Below are 21967 nucleotides of genomic sequence, written 5' to 3'. Positions count from 1 at the left end.
AAATGTGGCCTCTTCTCTAACCCAAACTCAGCATATAAACACACTACCTTCCCCCCAGCTTGGGACATGACTCTTGGGGATGAGCCTCCCTGGCACAGAGGAATTATTACCAAGCACCAACTAGCAATGCATCCGAAAAAAGACCTTGACCAAAAGGGGGAAATGGTAAATACAAATGAGTTTTTATACCTAAGAGATTTCAAAGTGAGTTGGGAAGTCATTCCTGATATTAAGCTTATGCAAGTCTCAGCAAGATCTCACTGACTGCCACAGTAAACAGTGCCCCAAACAGCAGGGCTCCTGAGGGCTCTAGAGATATCCAGAAACAGGACAAACAATAGGAATTTGGCACCTTGTCAGTGAGCCTTACTTTGGAATTTATGCTCCCCAGTATAAAAACAGAGTTAGACTCATTTATAGGTTCTCCACACATAGCTCTTCTGCCCCTTTTATTTGAACCCATAATTAGCACTATACAAGATAAATATATGTCCCAGAGGCTTAAATCTTTGGTCGGCTCATGTGCCAGTTGAGCCTTGAATTTCAGCAGGGTTGCAACACCTACTCTCCAGTTTATTGGACTTACTTAGGACAACTAACAAGGAGATGATGATAGATAATGCCCATCCCAAAGAACAGAGAATGTCTGCAACTGCAAGCAAGATAGCTCCATTCATCTGCCCCATGGAATCTAAGCTCCCTCTCAATTAGAAGCAGAGTGGGCATCACCATCCCAAAATCTTCAAAATTGGGGAATGAACAATGGACTAAAGTAGACTTATTATTATTCTACTATAGATTTATTGTTATTCTAGCTATGGAAGAGCTCTTACCATTGATGTAAAGGCAGTGGCCACCAGAGGTTTTGAGGGATGGGAGGGGAGAGAATAGGTATAATATGGGGGCATTTTCAGGACACTGGATTTGTCCTGCATGACACTGCAGTGATGGATACAGGCCATTGTATATTTTTTCATAACTTACAAAATTGTGCAGAACAAAGTATAAACTATAATGTAAACTCTAGTCCATGGTTAGCAGCAATGCTTCAATATGGGTTCATCAATCTTAACAAATGTACCACACTAATGAAGGATATTGTTAATGTGGGAAAGGTGGGAGGGGGAAGGGAATGGAGCATGCGAGAATCCTTCATATTTTTATGTAACATTTATGTAATTTAAATCCTCTTTAAAAATAAATAATGAATTACATATATATATATATAAAATAAGGCAAAAATACTGTTACAACTTGCTCCTGGGGATCACAGAAGTTGCAAAAGAGACAGTCAGGTAGTGAAAAGCAGCATTAGCTTTCATGTGGCTAAACTTTTTTTTTTAAGCATTTTTTATATTAATAAAAACATCAGGAAATAAAAAATTTGAGTTCCTTTCCTTGAAAACATGTATCTGATTTTAAAAGTGTGCTCTGGTATCTACTGTGGTCTGTTTCATAAATTAAAGTGACTTTTTGAGGAAGTGATTTGGAATTCTTCTACAAACAATGCCCTTCTTCAGTTTGCTACAAGTATTTACTGAGCAACTACTAGATGTCAAATAAGCACTGTGCCCACCTCTGGATATATGAGTAAGCAAATCAGGAATAGAATCTTACAATATAGAGGGTAGCTCATGGAGCTTATAATATAGAGGGGAGAACAAAACATACATTTAAAATAATTGGTGAATATTAAGGGGTACAGTTTTTTGTCTGTTTTTTTGTTTATTATTACTATTAATATTCCACAATGACTAAATTATAAATGCACAACTACATGATTACATCAAATACCATTGATTGTACACTTTGGATAGACTGCATGTTTTATTAATATGTATCAATAAAGCTGATTAAAAAATCATATGTAAGGGGTGTGGATATAGCGCAGTGGTTGAGTGCCTGCCTCACACATATGAGCTGCTGGGTTCAATCTCTAGTACCTCCTTAAAAAATGAAAATAAAGACAGAAAGCATTAAATCAAAAGCTGCCTCTACTATGGTTCTAGTCCAAGTTTATTTCCTCTGAAACTCTCAAACATAATGTGCATCTGAGATATTTTAGGCACTCAATCATAATCTTTCTGGTTTTCCCTTTATCTTAGCTCAAGGTTCATAATATTAAACAACACTCTAATCCCAGAGAATGGTATAATCAAATATTTTCTGGGATATTAAAGCATATCACAGATTGCATATCTTTTATCTTGATAATATGTCTGGGAGGAACAGAGAAGGGAAGGTATAGTGTAAAGGGAACTGGCTAAAGCTTAGATGTACCAGGTATGTATTGAGACTGCAATCTAAAATTATAAGAAAAAAATTTTAGGTTAGCCACCATTTTTAGATTATCTATGACTCTGTTCCCCATCATTAGTTCAGATAACTTATTGTCTTAGCTTAAAAGTCATTTCCTTAGAGGAACCTTCCTGATTTTAACACCCTTATCATAACCCATGTCTTTCCTTTGTAGCACTTATTCTTGTGATTATCTGTTCAGTTATGTGTCGATGTTCAGTCCCTGGTACCTCCTTAAAAAAAAAAAAAAGTAAAATTAAGACTACTTGGTTCAATTATGTATTGCTGATTTTCTGGCTGATGGACTCTGAACTTCACTAGAATAGGGTAGTCACTCCAGCTCCAAGCAAAATGCTTGGCAAAGGGTAGGAGTGTGAAAAAGTATTTACTGATCTACTAATTCGCTATTTATTTTGTCTTGAAGTTTCAGGAAATGAGGCAACAGGGTTCCTATTGAGAAAGAAGCAGTAGCTCAAGGGCACAGAGATGAAACGTATTTATATTTACTTCAGGGTAAGCCTCCCATTATTTTACCTTTATGCTTTGGGTTTTTACTGTATCTGTTCTGTTGATCACTTCATCCAAAGATTCTCTTTTCAGAGTGGCAGCTCTATCACCTATCTTAATAGGCAAAGTAAGGGCAACAAGCAGAGAAGATTAAAGGCAAATATCAAAAAGCTAAACAGCATCTAGCACTTTTCAAACAATTTGGGCAAACGTTTTTAACAACACTTCCAACAGAAATACTAAGGAATAGGAAAACGGCAGAAGAGAGGGAGAAAGACCATAGAGAAACAAAGCGACAGTGGTGCTTCTAGCTGTTTAAAACTTTGAAGTATAAAAGCTGAGAGAACGTTTACCCAGAACCATGCTGGGCATGCTATTGGAGGGAAACAGTAGGACAGATGGATGCTATTACCAGTTTTCTCTGCTGGAGAAAAATAAAGTGGGGAGAAGGGCAGTAAGGGGAATTTGGGAGTGGTTAAGTTTTCACAATAAGCCTGGAAGATAATACACCAAATTATCCAAAATTCCTAGCATCTACTTAGCTTGAGTTCAAAAGGGCTTTTAAAAATAAGACTCCTTTAATCTTTGCAGGTTTGTAGTAAATTACACATCCCTCTGTAGCAGGAGGGGGAGCAGGTCTTCCTACTCCACCCTTCAAAGCCAAGGATGTCAGGCAGCTTGCCAAGGCTCCACTGTGACAGAGCCAGTCAAATGTTGCTTTCCATATGCCAGAGTTTGACTTTATTTGTGGGCTTGCTTCCAGATTTGGTGGATACTTGAATTTATAGAATAATTTCCTATATTTGGTTTCTATTTTCTTTTATATGCCTGTGTCCTTGCTGTATGAATTTTTTAAGGGTGGGCCCTACAACTATTAAAAACTAATCCACATGGAACCTAGAACAATATTTATGTAAAAGGTGATATGATACATACGTGCACACACATTTTACTTATGATAATATGAAAAACAGTAAATACCACACTGTCCACCAGCATCAATGCCATAACTGGCCATTCATTTTCCTCATCTGTAAAATGAGGGGCTAGACTCGAAGACCTCTTACATTCCTGCCAATCCTCACTGGTAGGGAGGAGCTGTCTAACTTGATCTGTTTCAAATGGTTTTCCTGACATTATATGCAAAAGGATTCCCCTAATATGCAGACAGAATCAGGGTAAGTGTGAAACTCAAGATCAGGCTTAGAGAAATGGCAAAAGATCCTTTGGTCATTGTCATTGTCATTGCTTCTACACATAACAACTTGAAAAAAGAAAAGATCAAGAAGGCCTCACTTGGAAATATGTGCTAATGCTTCCCTACCACAAGGATTGCTGGTAACATGATAGGAAGCTTCTCATTTCTGCCAACAACTTGTGGTGAGGCTTTCATGGGCAACTTAACCTGTCCACATCCCCCTGTCCAAATCAGGACTAATAATGCCTCTGCCATTCACATCACAGAGCTCATGTCAGGATTAAAGGAGACATGGATTAAGCACAATACAAGTGTGTAGCCTATCAAATATGCCGGAAGACGTTTTCAAAAGGTTGTGGAATGTCATCCATGTACAGACAAAACACACCGCAACACAGAACACACCACAAAAGACCAGAAAAAGCTTACCGTGCTGAAGGACAGGTTCACTCTCTTTTCTACCTTGCTCACAGCAACGAGATCACTTTCTATCAGGTTGACTCTCTGGGTAAGATTACTGACTGTCATGTTCATCCTCTCGAGTTTAAGATCATTCTGTCTCTGGTATCCCACTAGGGCGCTGTTTACCTCCTCTAAATTGTTGTGAAGGTACAGGATATCCTGGAGTGGAAATAAATCAAGTTGTGGAACCCAGCTAAAGATGTTATGCTAGTCAAGAAGGCCAGTAGCGCTCAACGACCATTATTATGCCAAGTTACTGAAGTAAACTCCTTTCCTGGTTTTGAGCATTGATTGTTTGTCTTTGCTTTGTTTCTCCCACTCTAAATTGTTACTGGATTATTCCCTCTGGAATCGTTTGACCTCAGTTAGACAGGAAGGGGAAGAAGGGAAGAGGACTACCTACATGATTCACTCTCTGGTGCCAGAAAACTGAGAGCTTGGGAATTGATTTCCCAATGTTTACCACACCTCCTGGCAGGAAAGCTTGCTGGGTTATTAACTGAAAGGCCCATTAACCTAATTTGTCAGAACAAAACTACCTTAGGAACAATACCAATTACTGAATTGGCTCATGTAACAAAACTGTAACAAGTAGTGCATTATTTAGTACAAGATTCAATTATTTTTATTGACATCCTCTAGTACTGATTGCTACTTAAAAAGGAATGATGACTATAGGTTTTAAAGGACATTAAACTAAAGGCAGGAATTTATCTTAGTGAAGATTTCCTTTATTCTCTTTAATGTGACTCTGAACCCAACATCCCTTTTCCCCCTACTTGACTTCCAGCCTTATTTTCAAGAATGTTTTCTAACATTCTTAGCATTACTGTGGCTAAAAACAGCCATCATTTTGAATTAATCTGCTATTCATCCATTTTTAAGTTGCTCAAATGACTATTTTTCATAAATAGTTTCAGGATAATCTGGTCATTCACTGTCTTTCAAGATGTGAGATGGAATTTACTCCATTGATCAACAGGCAGGGGAAAGAAAAGTGCTAAACAAGAGACAAGACAGCATTTTGGACCCCTAAGATACCAAGGCACATCCCTCTCTGCTTGGATCTTAGGCAGGCAAATAAATCCATGTGACACCTGCTGAGCAGCCAACAACGCTGAGGTCAAACTATTCGGGTTGCCTCCATAGCTCACTGTGGTCATAGGGTGCAAAGCTAGAGACAAAAGTACCTGTTTCAAATTCTCACTGTGGGTTTTATTGTCGAGTTCTGATGTAACTGAAGGCGATGGTGTGATGTGGTTGCTTCCACTGGTCTCCTTCAAGAATTGCTGATTCTGGTCAGGAAAAGAGATTAGTGTTGGTCACAAGTAATTACCAAGTTTACTTAACCATCTGGTTTGGTCCTGGAACATTCTGGCATCTCCCTGCAGGCATCCACAGATTAATCAACAAATATTTCCCTGGAACCTACAGTGTGATCAGTTCTGCACTAGGCCCTGGGGCACCTTTGGGGACGCTCAGCCTGAGCATGGGGCTGGACCAGCAGCACCAGACTACCAAAGGGAACTGAGATCCTCTTAGCATGTTTCTCAGTCTCTGAATGGAATGAACTCTAGAAACCAGTTCTCCCCTCCCCCATCAACTGTTTCCCCAGAGAAACTATAGAATCATTATAGCTTTCTAGGGACCAATTCAGCCTGAACCTGGGCTAGTGCCATCATTTCCCCAGGACTAAGGAGGTTGGGATATTCGAAGAGCAGTCACTCATGTAACCATTGGCTTTGGGCACTGAGCACAACAACCAATTATGCACATTATTAGTTTCACTCTAACAGCATATGTCAAGATTTGTGTTTGAGACTTACCCTTCTTCTCCCATTCCTTCCCCATTGCTCTATCTTTCTTTGTAGAGACTGAAGGAAAGCATGCTTATAAAACTTTTTTCCTTTAGTGAGAAAAACTTTCCCTGGCTTAATCCCTCAGAGAGTAAATTATGACTTCTTCAGTGTATGTGTGCCAAGTAGGAGGATTACTATTGGCACCCATGGCAGTTTAAAAGAGGCAGATTTGATTAGGATAGAATGCAATTGGTGGAAATAAATTTTCCTCAAAATCTGAACTCCTAGATATTGATCAATTCAGCTTTTTCAGGAAACAAGAGGCAACAATAAAAAGCAGAAGTTAGGAGGGAAAAAATGAGTTCTAGAAAATGGAGGGCTTTGAGTTAAGAAAAAGTATTTTAGGAAATACTAACTTACGTGAGAAAGGCTCAAAAACTTTTAAATAATAGAAGAACAGCTGAGCTAGAGAGAACTTTATTATCATCTAAGTTCAACCCTGCCCAAGGTCACATAGTTACTCAGTGGCAGAAATGGAACTTCTGCCAGGTGTCTGACACCTGGGTCAATGGTTTTTCTTTTGGGTCAGCCCTTTTAAATTTCAGTGAAGAGGTCTGATTCTGAAGAAAATGAAAAACCCTCCCTTCTAGAGTTCTCTAGTGTATCCTAAGTCTCCTTGTACAAATTGCCCAACTCACGTGGAATTCTGAGGCTTGAAAACATGTGGAGCAGATCCAGAAAATAGTGGATAAGCCAGGGAACTCGTGTGTGTCCTGAATGGTGTGATTTCATGCACATATTACTCATCTCCCTAGCCAGAAAATGAGGGTTGTGCCATCATTTTTTTATCTTTCCTAAGTCCTTCATGGAGCTGAATATTCATTAGTGATTAAGGCCTCTAAATGACTGCAGGCAGCTTACATGTGCAGCAGCATTAAAAGATGCAGAGACATTTGAAAACAACTTCTGAGTATTCCAGGGTTTGCTTCCTGTCTCGGTTATCTGTTGCTGCATTATAAATCATCCCCAAACTTACTGGCTTAAAACAACACTTCATTTCTTGTCAGGATTCTATGGGTTGACTGAGCTTAGCCGGGTGGTTCTGCTCCACATGGTGGAGGCTGACATCACACAGGGTTTATTCACCTGGGAGTGTGGCTGGGGCTAGAAAATGTAAAACGGCCTTTCATCCTCTAGGGCTCCTCTTCTCATGTCCTTTCATTACTCAGTAGCCTAAGAGTTCTGTCCAATTTCCTGACCCACAGAACAGTGAGAAATAATTTGTTTTAAGCCAGTAAGCTTTGGGATGTTTGTTATATAGCAATAGATAACTGAAACACTTGCCCATTTCCCTCCTTCTTTTCCCTTTTCCTCCCTATCACTCCATCCTAGGGAAGTATATCTTATCACTGTGTCTCCTCCAGTGCCATGGTTACAGAAAAACTCAGCTTTCATTTCAATCCACCATAATTGCTTAATTTACAGATTGTAGAAAGATTAATATTGCTTATGATATCTTTTGGAAAGGTGCATAGTAGGATCTGTTCAGATATGTGGAAAATTGATAGCACTACTGTTACATAGAAAAGGGTGAAGAGGAGCATGCTAAGACTTTCTGTAGCATTTGTAGATCTCCTTACCATATCACTCTGCAGTATTTCTATGGTTTTCTTGTGTTCATCCACGGTCTTCTGTATTGCCTCCACAGCAAGATGGACACTATTTAAAGTATTGCCAATGGAAGCTACACTCTGAACAGAAAAATGTAATAAGGTCAGTATTCTTTCCTTCTTAAAATTCTTAATAACTCTGAGATATAAATGACATACAATAAACTACACATAATTTAATAACTTCGTAAGTTTTGATGTATGTATACACCTGTGAAATTGTTACCACAATCAAGATAATAAACATCCAAAATCCCTAATAGTTTCCTTATGCGCCTTTGTAATCCTCCTTTCCCTTCCCTAGGCAACCATTGATTAATTTCTATCCCTAAACCTCAATTTCTATTTTCTAGAGCTTTTTTTTAAAAGGTTATTTATGACCCCCCCCATTCCCCCCATTGTCTGCTCTCTGTGTCCATTCGCTGTGTGTTCTTCTGTGTCTGCTTGTATTCTCATTAGGTGGCTCCAGAAACCGATTCTCGGACCTTCTGGAATGGGAGAAAGGCAATTACTCTTTTGCGCCACCTCAACTCCCTGTTCTGTTACGTCTTCTTATTCTCTCTCCTCTGTGTCTCTTGTTGCGTCATCATGCTGCGCCAGTTCTCCAGATCAGCCAGCATTCCTGTGCAGGGCAGCACTCCTGTGCAGGACAACATTCCCATGTGGGGCCGGCACTCTGCATGGGCCAGCTCGCCCCCACCAGGAGGTCCTGGGCATCAAACCCTGGACCTCCTATATGGTAGATGGGGGCCCAATTGGTTGAGCCACATCTGTTTCCTGTTCTAGAGTTTTATATAAATAGAACTAGTGAGTGGATATGTACTTTTTTGGTGTGGCTTCTTTCTCTCAGCATAATTATTTTGAAATTCAGCCAGGCTGTAGCTACTCTAGCATTCCAATGTAATGATAAAACACAGTGCTTACATATTTACCAGTTGATGGACATTTGGGTTGTTAGCTTCTACAAATATCTGAGTAAAAATTTTGAGGTGGGCATTATACTTTCATTTCTCTTCATCATATGCTTTCTTATCATCATGCTATCCAGAAGGTGAATGTCTAATCATATGATAGGTGTATGCTTAACTTTTTAAAAAATGCCAACCTTCATTTCAAAATGGCTATTTTACATTCGCATCAGCAGTGTTTGAGAGTTCCAACTGCTCCGCATCCGCACTAACACTGGCATGGCCGGCCTCTTTAATTCCAGCCATCCTAGTAGAAGTGTAGTGGTAAGTCATTGTGGTTTTAATTTGCATTGAAAAGTGACCTACTGAAGGTCAGTGTTTTTAAGCATTTCAAATATCTTCAAACTATGAATTTAATTTAGCTTATACTGACATGATGACATGATTAACAGAAAACGATACATATACACAGACATATCTAAGTATACATAAAGATATGTCTCTGTCTCTCTATAAATGTAAAACAAGAAACTGTCCAAATTTAAAGGACTTTTCCTAGAGGAAAAACAAGCCTCCTTTCTTAAAGAAAAGACACTAGTTTATAAATCTGGGATCCACAGATAAGATTCTCCCAAAAATAGCCTCTGTCAAGCCTTGTGGTAGGCAGGCTAATGGATGGAGCTAATGCTGCAGACTGCCACTTGTATCAGAAGCAAATGACTCGAGCAAAAATAGGTGGGAATCTTATGTTTGATGCAGAGATGAAGGAAAAATTGCATTTGGCAGCATTTGTTCTTCCTAAAGGTACATCCAAAAGAATGCTATTTTGTGGTGGACTTTGGCTCTTTATTATGCCATGCTAACAATTTTATGGGGTCACATTAGTATTTTTAAACCAGTTACTTTTTTACACTGACACTGGTAAACTGATGACATTTTTCAAAATTAAAAACAAACGGAAGAAAAGACAAAAACAAACAAAAAACAAACTGCTTGACGTTCCAGATCAACTAAGAGGGCAGCATAAGATGCTCCAGAGTACTCTTCACCCATAGAATCTTTCAACAGCTAGCAAATTTGGCTGAGGGATCTTCCTCAAAATTCCAGAAAACAGTTAAAGGGTTGCAGTAACTGGGAAAGTGCTGTATCAGAAAAATACACCTTTAAAAATGGCAGGTGAAGCTCGTGGTGCCCTTGCTGGCCCTTCCCTCACCTTTTCTTGGTGTGGTGTGGAGCCAGGCGGTGATCCTACTGTGGGTACTGGCCCTGAGGGAGAAGAGTAACACCTATGTGCATGCTGAGGTGCCTACAGGCCAGTGCCCATCTACTCGGTGGCAGCCTGAAAGACTGAACTAAGAAACTTGTCTTGGGCTCACTTTCAGAACTTGCCTGGCTGGCAGGAGTTTGTAGACAACTCAAGCAATGTAAGAAACAAAAGTCAAAGGGGCCTGGGTCAAAGGATTACCTGCATTAAGTTACACAATAGAGCACTGAGGAGGGGGAGAAAGTCTTTTTCATAGGAAGTAGAGGGGGCATTCAAATTCCTGTAAAAGGGGAATTCCTAAGGCCAGGAGCAATCAGAACAAGAAGCAGGATAATAAGCAGGCCCCACCCAGGATCAGAAAAGACAGAAAGGACCATGACTTCATTTTCACCTCAGACTGATCTCCCACATCAACAATCTCTTTCATCAGTGTGGCTCATTCATTGCATTTGGTGAATACATTTTGGAGCACCACTACACCACATGGATTATAGTTTACATTGTAGCTTACACTGTCCCCCAGTCAATTCGGTGGGTTATGGCAGGATATATAATGTCCTGCATCTGTTCCTGCAATATCATTCAGGACAACTCCAAGTCTCAAAAACACCACACCCCTTCTTCCCTCTCCCTGCCCTCAGCAACTCCCATGGCTACTGTCTCCACATCAATGATACAATTTCTTTAGGACTGATCTTGATAGGAGGGTTAAACTCTGAACAGGGCTATCAGTCAAAGCAGAGGCAATTTGCAAAGACTGTGAAAGGCACTTTTTGCCTTGGTTTGTTTGTCTCTGTTAGCTCGTGGAACTCAAGGAAATCTCTGTCATATCACTAGCTGCATACAAACTTAAGGAACAAACAGCTTAGGGACCAAATCTCAGTTAACACTAAAATATTAAATATACAGTATGCAACAAAAGATTACAAGACAAAGAAAGAGAAAATGATGGCCCATCCAAAGGAACAGGATAAAAATCCAGAAACCATCAGTGAAGAGTACCAGAATGAGGACGTACTGGACAGAGACTTAAAAAATGATCTTCAATATGCTCAAGGAGATAAATGATAACAGGAAAACAGTGAATGAATGAGAATCAATAATGAGATCATAATTTTTAAAAGGAACCAAACAGAATTACTGGAGTTGAAGACCACAATAACTAAAAAATTCCCTAGAGAATTTTAACAGCAGATTAGAGCTGGCAGGAGAATCAGTGATCTCAAAGAAAAGACAAATGAAATGATTCAGATTGAGGAGCAGAAAGAAAAAAGAATTTTAAAAGAGCAAATAGAGCCCAAGAAATCTGTGAGATACCATCAAGCATACCAATATATACATATGGGAGTACCAGAAGAAGAAAGGGACAAAAGGAATAATTCAAATAAATAATGGCAAAAAACCTTCCCAAATTTAATGAAAGACATGAACATGCACATTCAAGAAGACTAACAAGTCCCATACAGGATAATCTTGAAGAGAACCACGTCCAGACACATAATAGTCAAACTGTCAAATACCAAAGACAAGGAGAAAGTCTTGAAAGCCTCAAGAGAAAAGCAATGTTATGTATAAGGGAGTTCCAATTTTTTCATGAGAAACCATGGAGGCAAGAAGGTAGTGGGATGAATACTTAAATGAAAGAAAACACTTGCAACCTGAGAATTTATATCCAGTAAAGCTGCCTGTCAAAACGAGGGAGGGGGTAAGCAGATGTGGCCCAAGCAACTGAGCTCCTGCCTACCACATGGGAAGTCCCAGGTTCGGTTTCTGGTGCCTCCTAGAGAAGACAAGCAAGACAGTGAGCTGGTGTAATGAGCAGGTGCGGCAAGGTGACTCAATAACATGACGCAACAAAGAGACACAAAGAAGAAAGACAAAGACACAACAAACCAGGGAATGGAGATGGCTCAAGCGACTGGGGGCCTTGCTCCCACATGGGAGGTCCCAGGTTTGGTGCCTTTTGGGGAGAAGATGAGCAGAAAAAGAAAGCACCCAACAAATGGACACAGACAGCAGATAGCAAGCCCAAACAACAAGGGGGAGGGGAATAAATAAATAAAATAAATCTTAAAAAAAAAAATGAAGGAGAAAGCAGATGTGGCTCAAGCATGGGCCTGCCTCCCACATGGAAGGTCCCAGGTTCGATTCCCAGCACCTCCTGGAAAAAAAAACAAAACAAAACAACAAAACCAACTTAGGGAAGCTGATATGGTTCAGTGGTTGAGCACCAACTTCCCATATCTAAGGTTCTGGGATTTGGTACCTCAAAAAAAAAAAAAAGGAACAAGTAAGACATTCCCAGATAAAAGCTGAGGAAGTTTACAATCACTAGACGTGCCCTACAAGCAATGCTAAAGGGAGTTCTTCATTACTGAAAGGAAAGGACACTACATAGTGCATTAAAGTAGCATAAACAAATAAAGACCTCCAATAAAGACAGGTCTCATCAAATTACCATATGGGTAATTTTAAGTGCCATTACTACTGTATTGTTTTTTTTTTTGTATGTAACTCACTTTTTACTTCCTACAGCTTTTAAATGCAAATGCATAGAAAGTCATGATAAATCTATGGTTTTGGACATATGATGTATAAAGATATATGTATCAAATACAACAAAAGGTGTGAGGGGTGGAGGGGTATAGGAAAAGTGTATGTGTATGCTACTGAAGGTAATCTGGTATAAAATCAAACATGATATTATAATTTAGGACATTAAATTTTAGCCCCATGGTAACCACAAAGAAAACACACAAAAATATATATATAGAAAGAAATGAGAAGGAACTAAAAAATGATATGTTACAAAAAATCAAATAAATAAAATAGGCATTAATAGTAGATTTGAGGGACAAAAAATGTAAAAGATTTACAAAGATCAAATAAATGGCATTAGGAAGTTGTGCATTATCAGTGTTTGCAGAGATTGGGAATGAATAAAAAAATATGACCCAAATATATGCTGTTTATAAGAGATTCATCTTAAATTCAAAGATACAAATAGGTTGAAAGCAAAGGAGATGACCATATTGGACAAGTAACAAACTACAGAGACTTAAGCGCACACAGGTAGTGTGGACATAAAATTTAAAAAATTTGGTTTTGCTTGTGGCTTGGGAACTAATTTCTCACTCCTTTTGGAAAAACATATATTTATAGAGCCTGATATATATCAAATCAATATTTATCACACACTGACTTTTAAAGTCAAAAGATTCTAGAAGTTCTGATACATGCTACCATATGGATGAATTCTGAAAGCAGAGTGTTAAGTGAAAAAGTCAGACACAAAGAAACAAATATAGTAAGATTCTACTTACGTGAAATAGCTAGAATGTGCAAATTCATAGAGACAAAAAGTAGAGTACAGATTACGAGGGGGAAGGAAAGGGGGAATGGGTAATTAATGTATAATGAGTGCAGGGTTTCTGTTTGGAGTGACAGGAAAGTTTAGCTAATGGAAAGCATTGTGAATATGATTAATGCTACTGAATTGTATGCTTGGGAGTAGTTGAGATGGGAAAGTTTATATTATATATATGTTTCTATATGTTAAAAAAAGAGACTGAAGAGACAGTACCAATTCAATGCAATACATGATCCTGGACTGGATCTAACAGAGAAGAAAAAAAATGCCCAAAAGGCCATTATTGGGACATATGAACAAATCGGAATATAGACTGTTTTAATAAAATGTTTTTTGAACTTGATAACTGTACTTTTAAGGTGGTTACTCAGTGAATATCCTTGTTCATAGGAAATGTACACGGAAATATTAAGTGTTCAAGGAGCATGATGTATACAACCTATTCTCAAATGTTCCAAAAACAGAAAAATAGACAGATTGACAGAAAAAGGGACAGACGGATGAATAGACAAAATGATATAGCAAATGTGGCAAAGTATTAAAAATTGGTAGATCTGGGTATCTGGGGCATGGAGAGTGGAGGTATTTGGAGTTCTTTGTATGGGTTTTGTGTTATTTTTGCAACTGTCCTATAAATTTGAGATCATTTCAAAATAAAATTTTCCAAAAAAACAAAAAACAAAAAAAGTCTAAAGATTCTAGACTTGATTCTTCAACATTTGGGGTTTCTTTGCTTCCAAGTTCCTTCTTACACTCCCTGCTACAGGAGCTGATGTTTCTTGTGTTCCTTTTAGGCATCTTATTCTTCCTTCCTATCTCTATCCACTCTTGCCATCCAGCTCACAGGGTCCCTGAGTATTATTTATCTGGTTTGTCCCTGCCTCCTGTCTAGGCCTGAATCCTAGGGAACAAGCCAATAGAAACCATGAACTACAGTTTGCCTAGGCCCCAGAGTCCAGGATATATACCTAGGAGTGAATTGCTTAGAGGATTTGAATGTTCAACTTTATGAAATAATACAAAATTGTTTCCAAAGTGATTTTTACAATTTATACTCCCACCAGGAGTGTCTGAAGGTTCCCTTTGCTTTGCATCCTTACTAGTAACACTTATTATTTCCTGAATTTTTAATTTTTGCATTTCCCCAGTTCATTTTTTTTTTTTTTAACTTTCTCAAACATAGAAAAATAAGAGTTTTAGAGCAACTCTCATGTACAACAGGTCTGATTTCATAAAGATATTGTGAATGATGAACTGAAGAGGCAAGTGATGAAAAGCAAATTCAACATGTGCTAGCATTCAAGTCCCAACAGAGCAATTCTGGGACTCCCAGAGCCAAATCAAAACATACGAACCTACATGAATCAGGTTAAAGTAGCCTATTGCAAATTAAAATTCCAACTAACAAGACAAAGTTTGTTTGTTCTTGGGACAGCTAATTTCAAATGTCAGGCTTTCAAAGGATACTTGTAAGAAGCTATAGTTACAGTAATACGTTAATCTCAGTACCTACATACAGCACTTACCTTCTGCAGTCCCTCTACAGTGGCAGGCAGGCTAATTAAGTCTGAAGCCGACTTCACATTGGCTTTGAGGTGGTTTACTGCAGAAATCAAGAGAGTGATCTGAAAGAAAAAGAGTAACAAACAATGGAAACAGAATTTACAGAATACATGCTTCCTTTGCAAACTCTACTTTTGATGATGATGTCAAGGAACCCTTGGGCTTTATGCCTCTCTGTGATTGAGATATTATACCCTACTTGGATAAATTTGAAATCTGGTTGGCAGCAATAATTCTCCTTCTTTCCCTGCCCAATTTAAACACTAGCGTTAGAGAGGGAAAGGAAAGTATTGAATTTTTCCCTAGTCCTCGCAGCTACAAGATCCAAAAATTTTAAATGACCCAAGAGATGCAGTGATTATAATACAATCCTTCAGCAATGGACAGGAACAAAGCTAATGATCAAGGACATTTGAAAGATTTCATTTTGGTAAAAAATAACACCTTAGTTATTTACTGAACTTTAGATCTTGCCCAAGTGGAAACATATGTTATAAAGTAAAAGCCCATCATCACAAAATACAGTCTATAATAACTACCCTAACAACCTGAACAGCACTTTCAACTACTTGGGGATTTAGTTTTGGTTTAACAATGTGATTAATATTTCAAACTCAATAGCTCAAGCAAAGTACTACTTTGTACCCTAAAGGGGCTCAATAAATACCCGTTGACTCACTGACTAATGCCTTGAATGTGTTAAAATAGGAACTGAATCAAAATAAAATGTGGCCTCCCTTCTGCTATTTAGGGGTAGAATTCTAAATAGCTGGACTTGCAGCATGGAAAAATATTAGAATATGTAGACTGGCTATGTTTGATATGTTGACAGGGATGAGGAAGTTGAGGTATATCTAGTAAACAAACCAAAACAGAAAAACCTTAATTCAAATATATTTGAATCGCATAATAATGCAATATAACTGTGTAACTGGGCAGAAATAATGGTGAACACCACAGATTTTAGTGACCTTGTAGAGTAGGCATTTTAGTGTGGGGAGCTAATTTTATATAAGAAAAATAACAGATAGTGGGAAGTGTTAGGAAAAATTAAAATAAGGTAATCTGATAAGAATGATTGGGTAGCTACTTTAGATCAGTTGGTCATAGAAGGCCTCAATAAGGAGATGAAATTAAACTGAGATCTAAAATGATAAGGAATCAATCATACAAAGACTGGATGAAGTATATTTCAGGGCAGACAGAACTACTAGGGTAAACGCCCCACCCAATGCAGGAAAGAGCCTGGCATATTTGAATGGAAAGAAGGCCAGTGTGTAGCAGGAGAATGGTTTATGAGAGGGAGAGAAGAGGTAAGGCAAGAGAGGCAGGAAAGGGCCAAGGCAGGTGGGACTCTGTATATCTGAACAAGAATATGAATTGTATTTGAGGTGTGATGGGAAGCAATTGAAGGGGTATAAGTAGGCATAATTACGTGACTGGAGATTCCTTTTAGAAAGATTACCACAGCTTGTATGGAAGCAGGAAGACAAGTAAGTCTGGGCAAGAGGCAGTGGTGGCTGAGACTCGGGTGGTAGAAGTAGATGTAGAAATAGATTTGACACAATGTGCTGAGGGACTGAGTGTGAGCGGTGAGGGTAGATCTCTCACCAAGGAGCTTTCAATACAGCTGAGAGTGAGAACTAATGTGAAATAAACAGTAAGTATTAAATATACTTCTGAAAAAAGGATATTAATAAAAGCTGAGAGGGACACACTTCATTCAAGTGAGACTCAGCCTGGTGGAGAAGAGCTTTCTGAATAAAACAAAGCAGGCATTCTTTGTAGGTGGGAAGGGTGAGGGTGGTATTAGGGAATAGGTAGGGGACCAACAGCACAAACAGGCCCAGGGGTACTTTTTCTTTGTATAGTTCTCAAAGTGCCAGTGATTTATTTGTTTAATGATCTGACTAAGGATTCTCTCCTCCACTAGACTGTAAGCTCCATGTGATCAAGAACCATATCGGTTTTACTTTTCACAACACAGGCACAGAGACAGGCAGGCACTCAACCTGGATGAATAAATATTTGAAAAGGAACATCTGTGCCTAGGATGGACATGGAGAAGGCGAATCCAAGCAGAGTAGGGGGTAGGGGCTAGGATGTTAGACATAAGATTATATGAAAAGCGAACTCACTTTTCTCACCTATAAAAAGGTATAACAACCACCACCACTAGCACCATCTCAGAGTGGTATGTGATGATTTTAAAATATGCTCACAAATCCTTTGATAGCCCTTTCAAGGGTCAAATCTAATTCTCTTCCCCTTGAGTATGGGTTGGGCTTAGTGACTGCTTCTAGGAAACAGAATAAAGTGGAAGTGACAACACGCAACTTTGGAGACTAGGTCACAGAAGGCACTGTAGCATCTTCTTTGCTCTCTCTCTTGGATTAATCATTCTGGGGAACCTAGCTTCCATGTCTTGAAGACACTCAATAGACCCCATGGAGAAGGCCATGTTGGAAGGCACTGAGGCCTTCTGCCAACAGCCATGAGAATGAGGACCCTCCAAGTCCCAGTTGAGCCTTTAGGTGATGCCACCCTGGCCAACATCTTGACTGCAACCTTAGAGAGACCCTGATCTGGAACTACTCAGCTAAACTGCTCTTGAATTCCTGACCAACAGAAACTGTGAGATAATAGATGTTTGTTGTTTGATTCTACTAAATTTTGGGATAATATGCAATATAGCAATAGACAACTAATACAGGCTGAAAGGATTAAATGAACTATAACCAAAGCTCTTAGCACAGTACCTGGCATAAATGAAATATTCAGTAAGGATCAGCTTTTTAATAATGGTATTTTATAAGCATTAAACATGTACTTCTCTGTAAGAGTTCCAAAATACTGAGAATAATCATCAACATTCCAACTCTATCCATTTAAAAACAAAATGGATGTGAATCCTCAGACTACAGGGTGTTACTCGTAGCAAACTATAAATCTCTCAGGAGTAGCAGCTGCATCAAGGACATCTATATAAAGACAAAACAGGTATTCTCGTGTATTATTTATGGCAGTGAAAAGTAGAGAATTGTTGTTCGAGGGTTACCTAGCAGTATCTGTCAAAATTTGAAATGTTTTTATCTTTTAACCTGGCAATCTCAGAAATTTATTCTAAAGATTACTTGCTCATGTGCACAAAGACGTATTCACAAGGATACTCATGGCTTCCTAGCTTCCTTATTAGTGATAGGAAAACCAGGGCGTTATGTAGTCAGTGAACAGAGCAAGTTGGAGAACAACACATACTGAATGATCCATTTACATACACACACATATACTAACCTATAAATAAATATGTAAGTAATATATATTATTAAAATAAAACATTAAAAGCTATTATGATTTTGTAAATACACAGAAAGGGGACTAGAAAGATGCAGACACCTATAAGGACAGGAGTATGAGTGTGTATGTGTGTTTGTGTGTATGTGATGGGGCACACTCAGAGGTGGGGTTTGAAAGAGAATTTTCATTGTAGTTCTAGAAGTACTCCATGAAGTCTTACACAGTGAGAATACATTCATTCCTTACTTGTGGGATTTTAAAAAGGACAAAAGATAGGAAAGAAATATACACATAAGAAAAAAGCATCACTGAACTTTAGAAGGGGTCTGACAGATTTCCTTGAGTGGCCCTTTCCTCCATGCCCTCCACTGGGCTTCCAAGATGTCTTAACATGCCCAATCACAAAGTACTATAAAGGGGTCCCTCCCCCAGGAGTGTTTTACTTGATGCCCAAAAGTATGTGTACAATTGGCTCAATATAGAATACGGATATTCCAAATGCCTATCAATTGTGTGGTTACCTTTTGGCCACTTGAGGGAGTAACAAACTCCTTCTTTGACAACTGGCCAAATCCCAATGAGAAAACAGGCTGTGCTTCTGAGTGCAGAGTTCTAGGTGGAAACTAATCTCCCAAGTACTGCAAGGTATTGAGGCCATGGCAGAAATGTCTCAAGAAAAGCTAATGGCCTCACAAGGAGGTTGGCTGACAACTGCCATTTTGCCCAAAATCAGAGGAGTGGATGAAAGCCAATGCAAGCAGGATTAGGTAAAGTACTGTTCCACTTCCCCCATACACCAAATAGTCAAGGCTTAAGGTATCCCAGCTGCTTCACTGAAACGTGACAAGTAACTCTCCAATTACCAAACAACACTCAGGACCTCTTATTCACTATACACTGGTCAGATCACTAGGACTCACCCATATTACTATAAATTAGAAAGCCAGATTTCATCTTTTAATGTTCAGTGGAATAATGCCAAAACCTATAGCAAAGCTACATGTGTAAATGGAATGGAGAGATGGGGCATCCTCTCACTGTTGTTTCTGGGGATTGCTCTGCTCTGTTAGACACATTCTAGAATGTTAGATTCTAGATTGGATTGGATTAAAATATTTCAGAACTTATCGCTAAAAGTCATACTTTGTAATTCAAAGAGCCTAAAAAGTTAAATTAAAGAGAAATCATTAAGGAAAAAAAAACACATTCTAGCCAAAAAATGAGTCATGACTTTCATGCATATTACATGACTTTTCATTAACAAAATTAAAAACAGCTACTGTAGGCCATTTGCTTAATAGATCATTTTATCCTACAAAGTCTGAAATGCTGCTTTTTGCTTTGGGATTGAAATTAAGCATTCTTTAAATAATATTGAAAAAGTTACTAACACAGACAATCATCAATGATGAATGATTATGAGCACTAGAAGGCAACTGACATTACATTCTTTCAACATGTATCTGTTGAATATCTACTGAATCCTATAGAGAATATGAAGATGGGAGATAGAATGGGAAACTGGAAAGAAAACAGCCTCTCAGGACTTGAATATTTTAATGTTACCATTGCTACACAGCTGTGAAACCTTGGGCAGACTACCTAAACTCCTGGAGCCTCAGTTTTCTTCTCTGTAAAATGTAGACACTACCTCCTACCTACTTCATAGGACTATGGATGGGAAGAAAGGAGATCACAAATACAGAGCACCTAATAGTGCTCTGCACAAAGAAGGCATTTAATAGGTGGGCGGTATCATCTTCATTGCTACTATCATTATTATTATTGCTATCATTAACACCTTCATTATCATGTTTAAGGCTCAAAGTATAGAACCTTCCAGCATAATCAGATGCATACACAAATAACTATCACATAAAGGCAATTGCACCAAGTGTCAGAAAAATGTACAGAGTATTATAGGCGAAGGGCACTCAAGGTCCTCTTGATATAGCTCTTGCTGACTTACCTCATCTCTGGCCTCTTTTCACCAAAGTGTAGCTATAATGAACTAATGAAATTCCCTGAACACACTGCATTTCCATTCCTTTATGTTTTTGCACATACTAATATTCTCTCTGTCCACATAAATCACCCAGCTAACTCTTATTTGCCTGTCGGGACTCAGCTCAAGCCTCCTTAGGAAGCCTTACCTGATGCCCAGCCAGTCAGATTAGATACATACTTATAAAGGCACCCACAGTACTCATTTGGACCTATTAATGCTTATTGGTCTATTTTACAATTGTTTACTTTTCTATCTCCTCCATTTGACTGTAAGATCCTGGAGGGCAGGGAGCACATCTTTTTTGGTTTTGAATCCAAGGCCTTGCTAGCTCCATAAAAGCAGCTCAGTAAACACTTGTTGAATTAATGGTCTTCAAAGGAGGAGGAGACTTCCTATAATGGTTGAGATGGAATGAGTACAAAATCAGGTTTCATGAATAAAACAGAAAAGCAAATGAGATTTTAACTACTAACTCAAAGATTTTCATGGCAACTCATTTCAAACTGGTAGCTTTTTTTTAGGCTGTATTAACTAAAAATTACATTATGATAAGGACAGTTCTCAATAGGTGATATACTTCCTTGTTTAAGCCACTTTGAGTTGCTTTTTAAAAAATTTGCCACTAAAATCATCTTAACTGACACAGTTACCATGGATATAGAAACATGGTTAAATATTAATTTTATTTTCATACCTATCTTGGTTTGGGCAAATGCCTCTTATTTAAACAGACCATCAGAGATATGTAATATTAATTTTAAAAAACCACTCAGACTGTTGTACTCCCTTTGGAAACAATATAAAGCTCTACTTCACTGCCACCCGTCTGGGGCACATGCCATCAGACTTCCTCTACATCAGGTTGGTTTCAACAGTCAGTCCATTTATTTGTGAAGGGCTATTGAAGCTAAAATGGAAAAGGTTTCAGTCAATCTCTCCCAGTTTCATATATGAAGCCTGAGGACTGAAGTGAACTTTTCTGTATACCTGTCTTCCCGGGCACTTCTTGCATTAAAAATAATGGCCAGGCCAATAGTAAAACGATTCTTTTGTTTCCAGATTCCTTTAAAGAGAACTCAGAAACAAAAACATTACTAAAGCCTTGAAAATCTGTGTGTTCTCTAACCCTAAGTGCCAATTTCCCCTTTAACTCTTCCAATGACGTCCATTTACAAGAAGGAGATGGGGAGTAGACAGCTGACTTTGCCTCCTCACCCTAAAAGATCTCATTTTCTTTTCAGAATGGTAAACTCCATGACTAGGTATCTATATAGAATCCACATTTTCTACCACTGAGAGATGCTAGTGATCTCTTAGTACTTCAATATGGTCTATTTTCATCCAGATATAACATCTGTCCAAATTCTCAATTGTTCTGTGAATGCAATTAGGAGTAAGGTCACAGTTTACTTTTTTCTTTTTATAAAAAGGGGTGAATACTTGCTTTTTCCTAATTAATTATGGAGAGTCAAAGGATGACAATTAGTAAATATTAGTGCTGCAACCCATAAATTATTTCATGAATAATTTTTTAATGAAATAGAACACAAGCAAAAATAAATATAAGGGATCACACATATTAAGGGTAAGCTATTGTTTTCAGATACTTTTATTTCAGTTACA

At 38.4% G+C, this 21967-nt stretch overlaps 1 protein-coding gene across 3 annotated transcripts in view; it reads right to left on the bottom strand.

Annotated features, from left to right (window-relative positions):
- The window catches only part of EFCAB14 (EF-hand calcium binding domain 14), a 44033-nt gene that overhangs the window by 11053 nt on the left and 11013 nt on the right, over window positions 1–21967 (bottom strand). For 2 of the 3 annotated variants that reach the window (XM_004462749.3, XM_004462751.4), the window contains exons 4-8: window positions 15003–15101; window positions 7905–8015; window positions 5656–5760; window positions 4433–4624; window positions 2833–2919 (exon numbers count right to left, since the gene is read on the bottom strand). In XM_004462749.3, coding sequence (XP_004462806.2) covers window positions 2833–2919; window positions 4433–4624; window positions 5656–5760; window positions 7905–8015; window positions 15003–15101 — 594 coding nt within the window. The remainder of the gene's footprint in view (window positions 1–2832; window positions 2920–4432; window positions 4625–5655; window positions 5761–7904; window positions 8016–15002; window positions 15102–21967) is intronic. The other variant, XM_004462750.3, reaches the window with a different exon arrangement.

Source organism: Dasypus novemcinctus, chromosome 9 (assembly GCF_030445035.2).
Source record: "Dasypus novemcinctus isolate mDasNov1 chromosome 9, mDasNov1.1.hap2, whole genome shotgun sequence".
NCBI classification, from domain to species: domain Eukaryota; kingdom Metazoa; phylum Chordata; class Mammalia; order Cingulata; family Dasypodidae; genus Dasypus; species Dasypus novemcinctus.
Note: the sequence above shows the minus strand (reverse complement) of the source record. Positions and strands in the feature narration are given on the sequence as shown.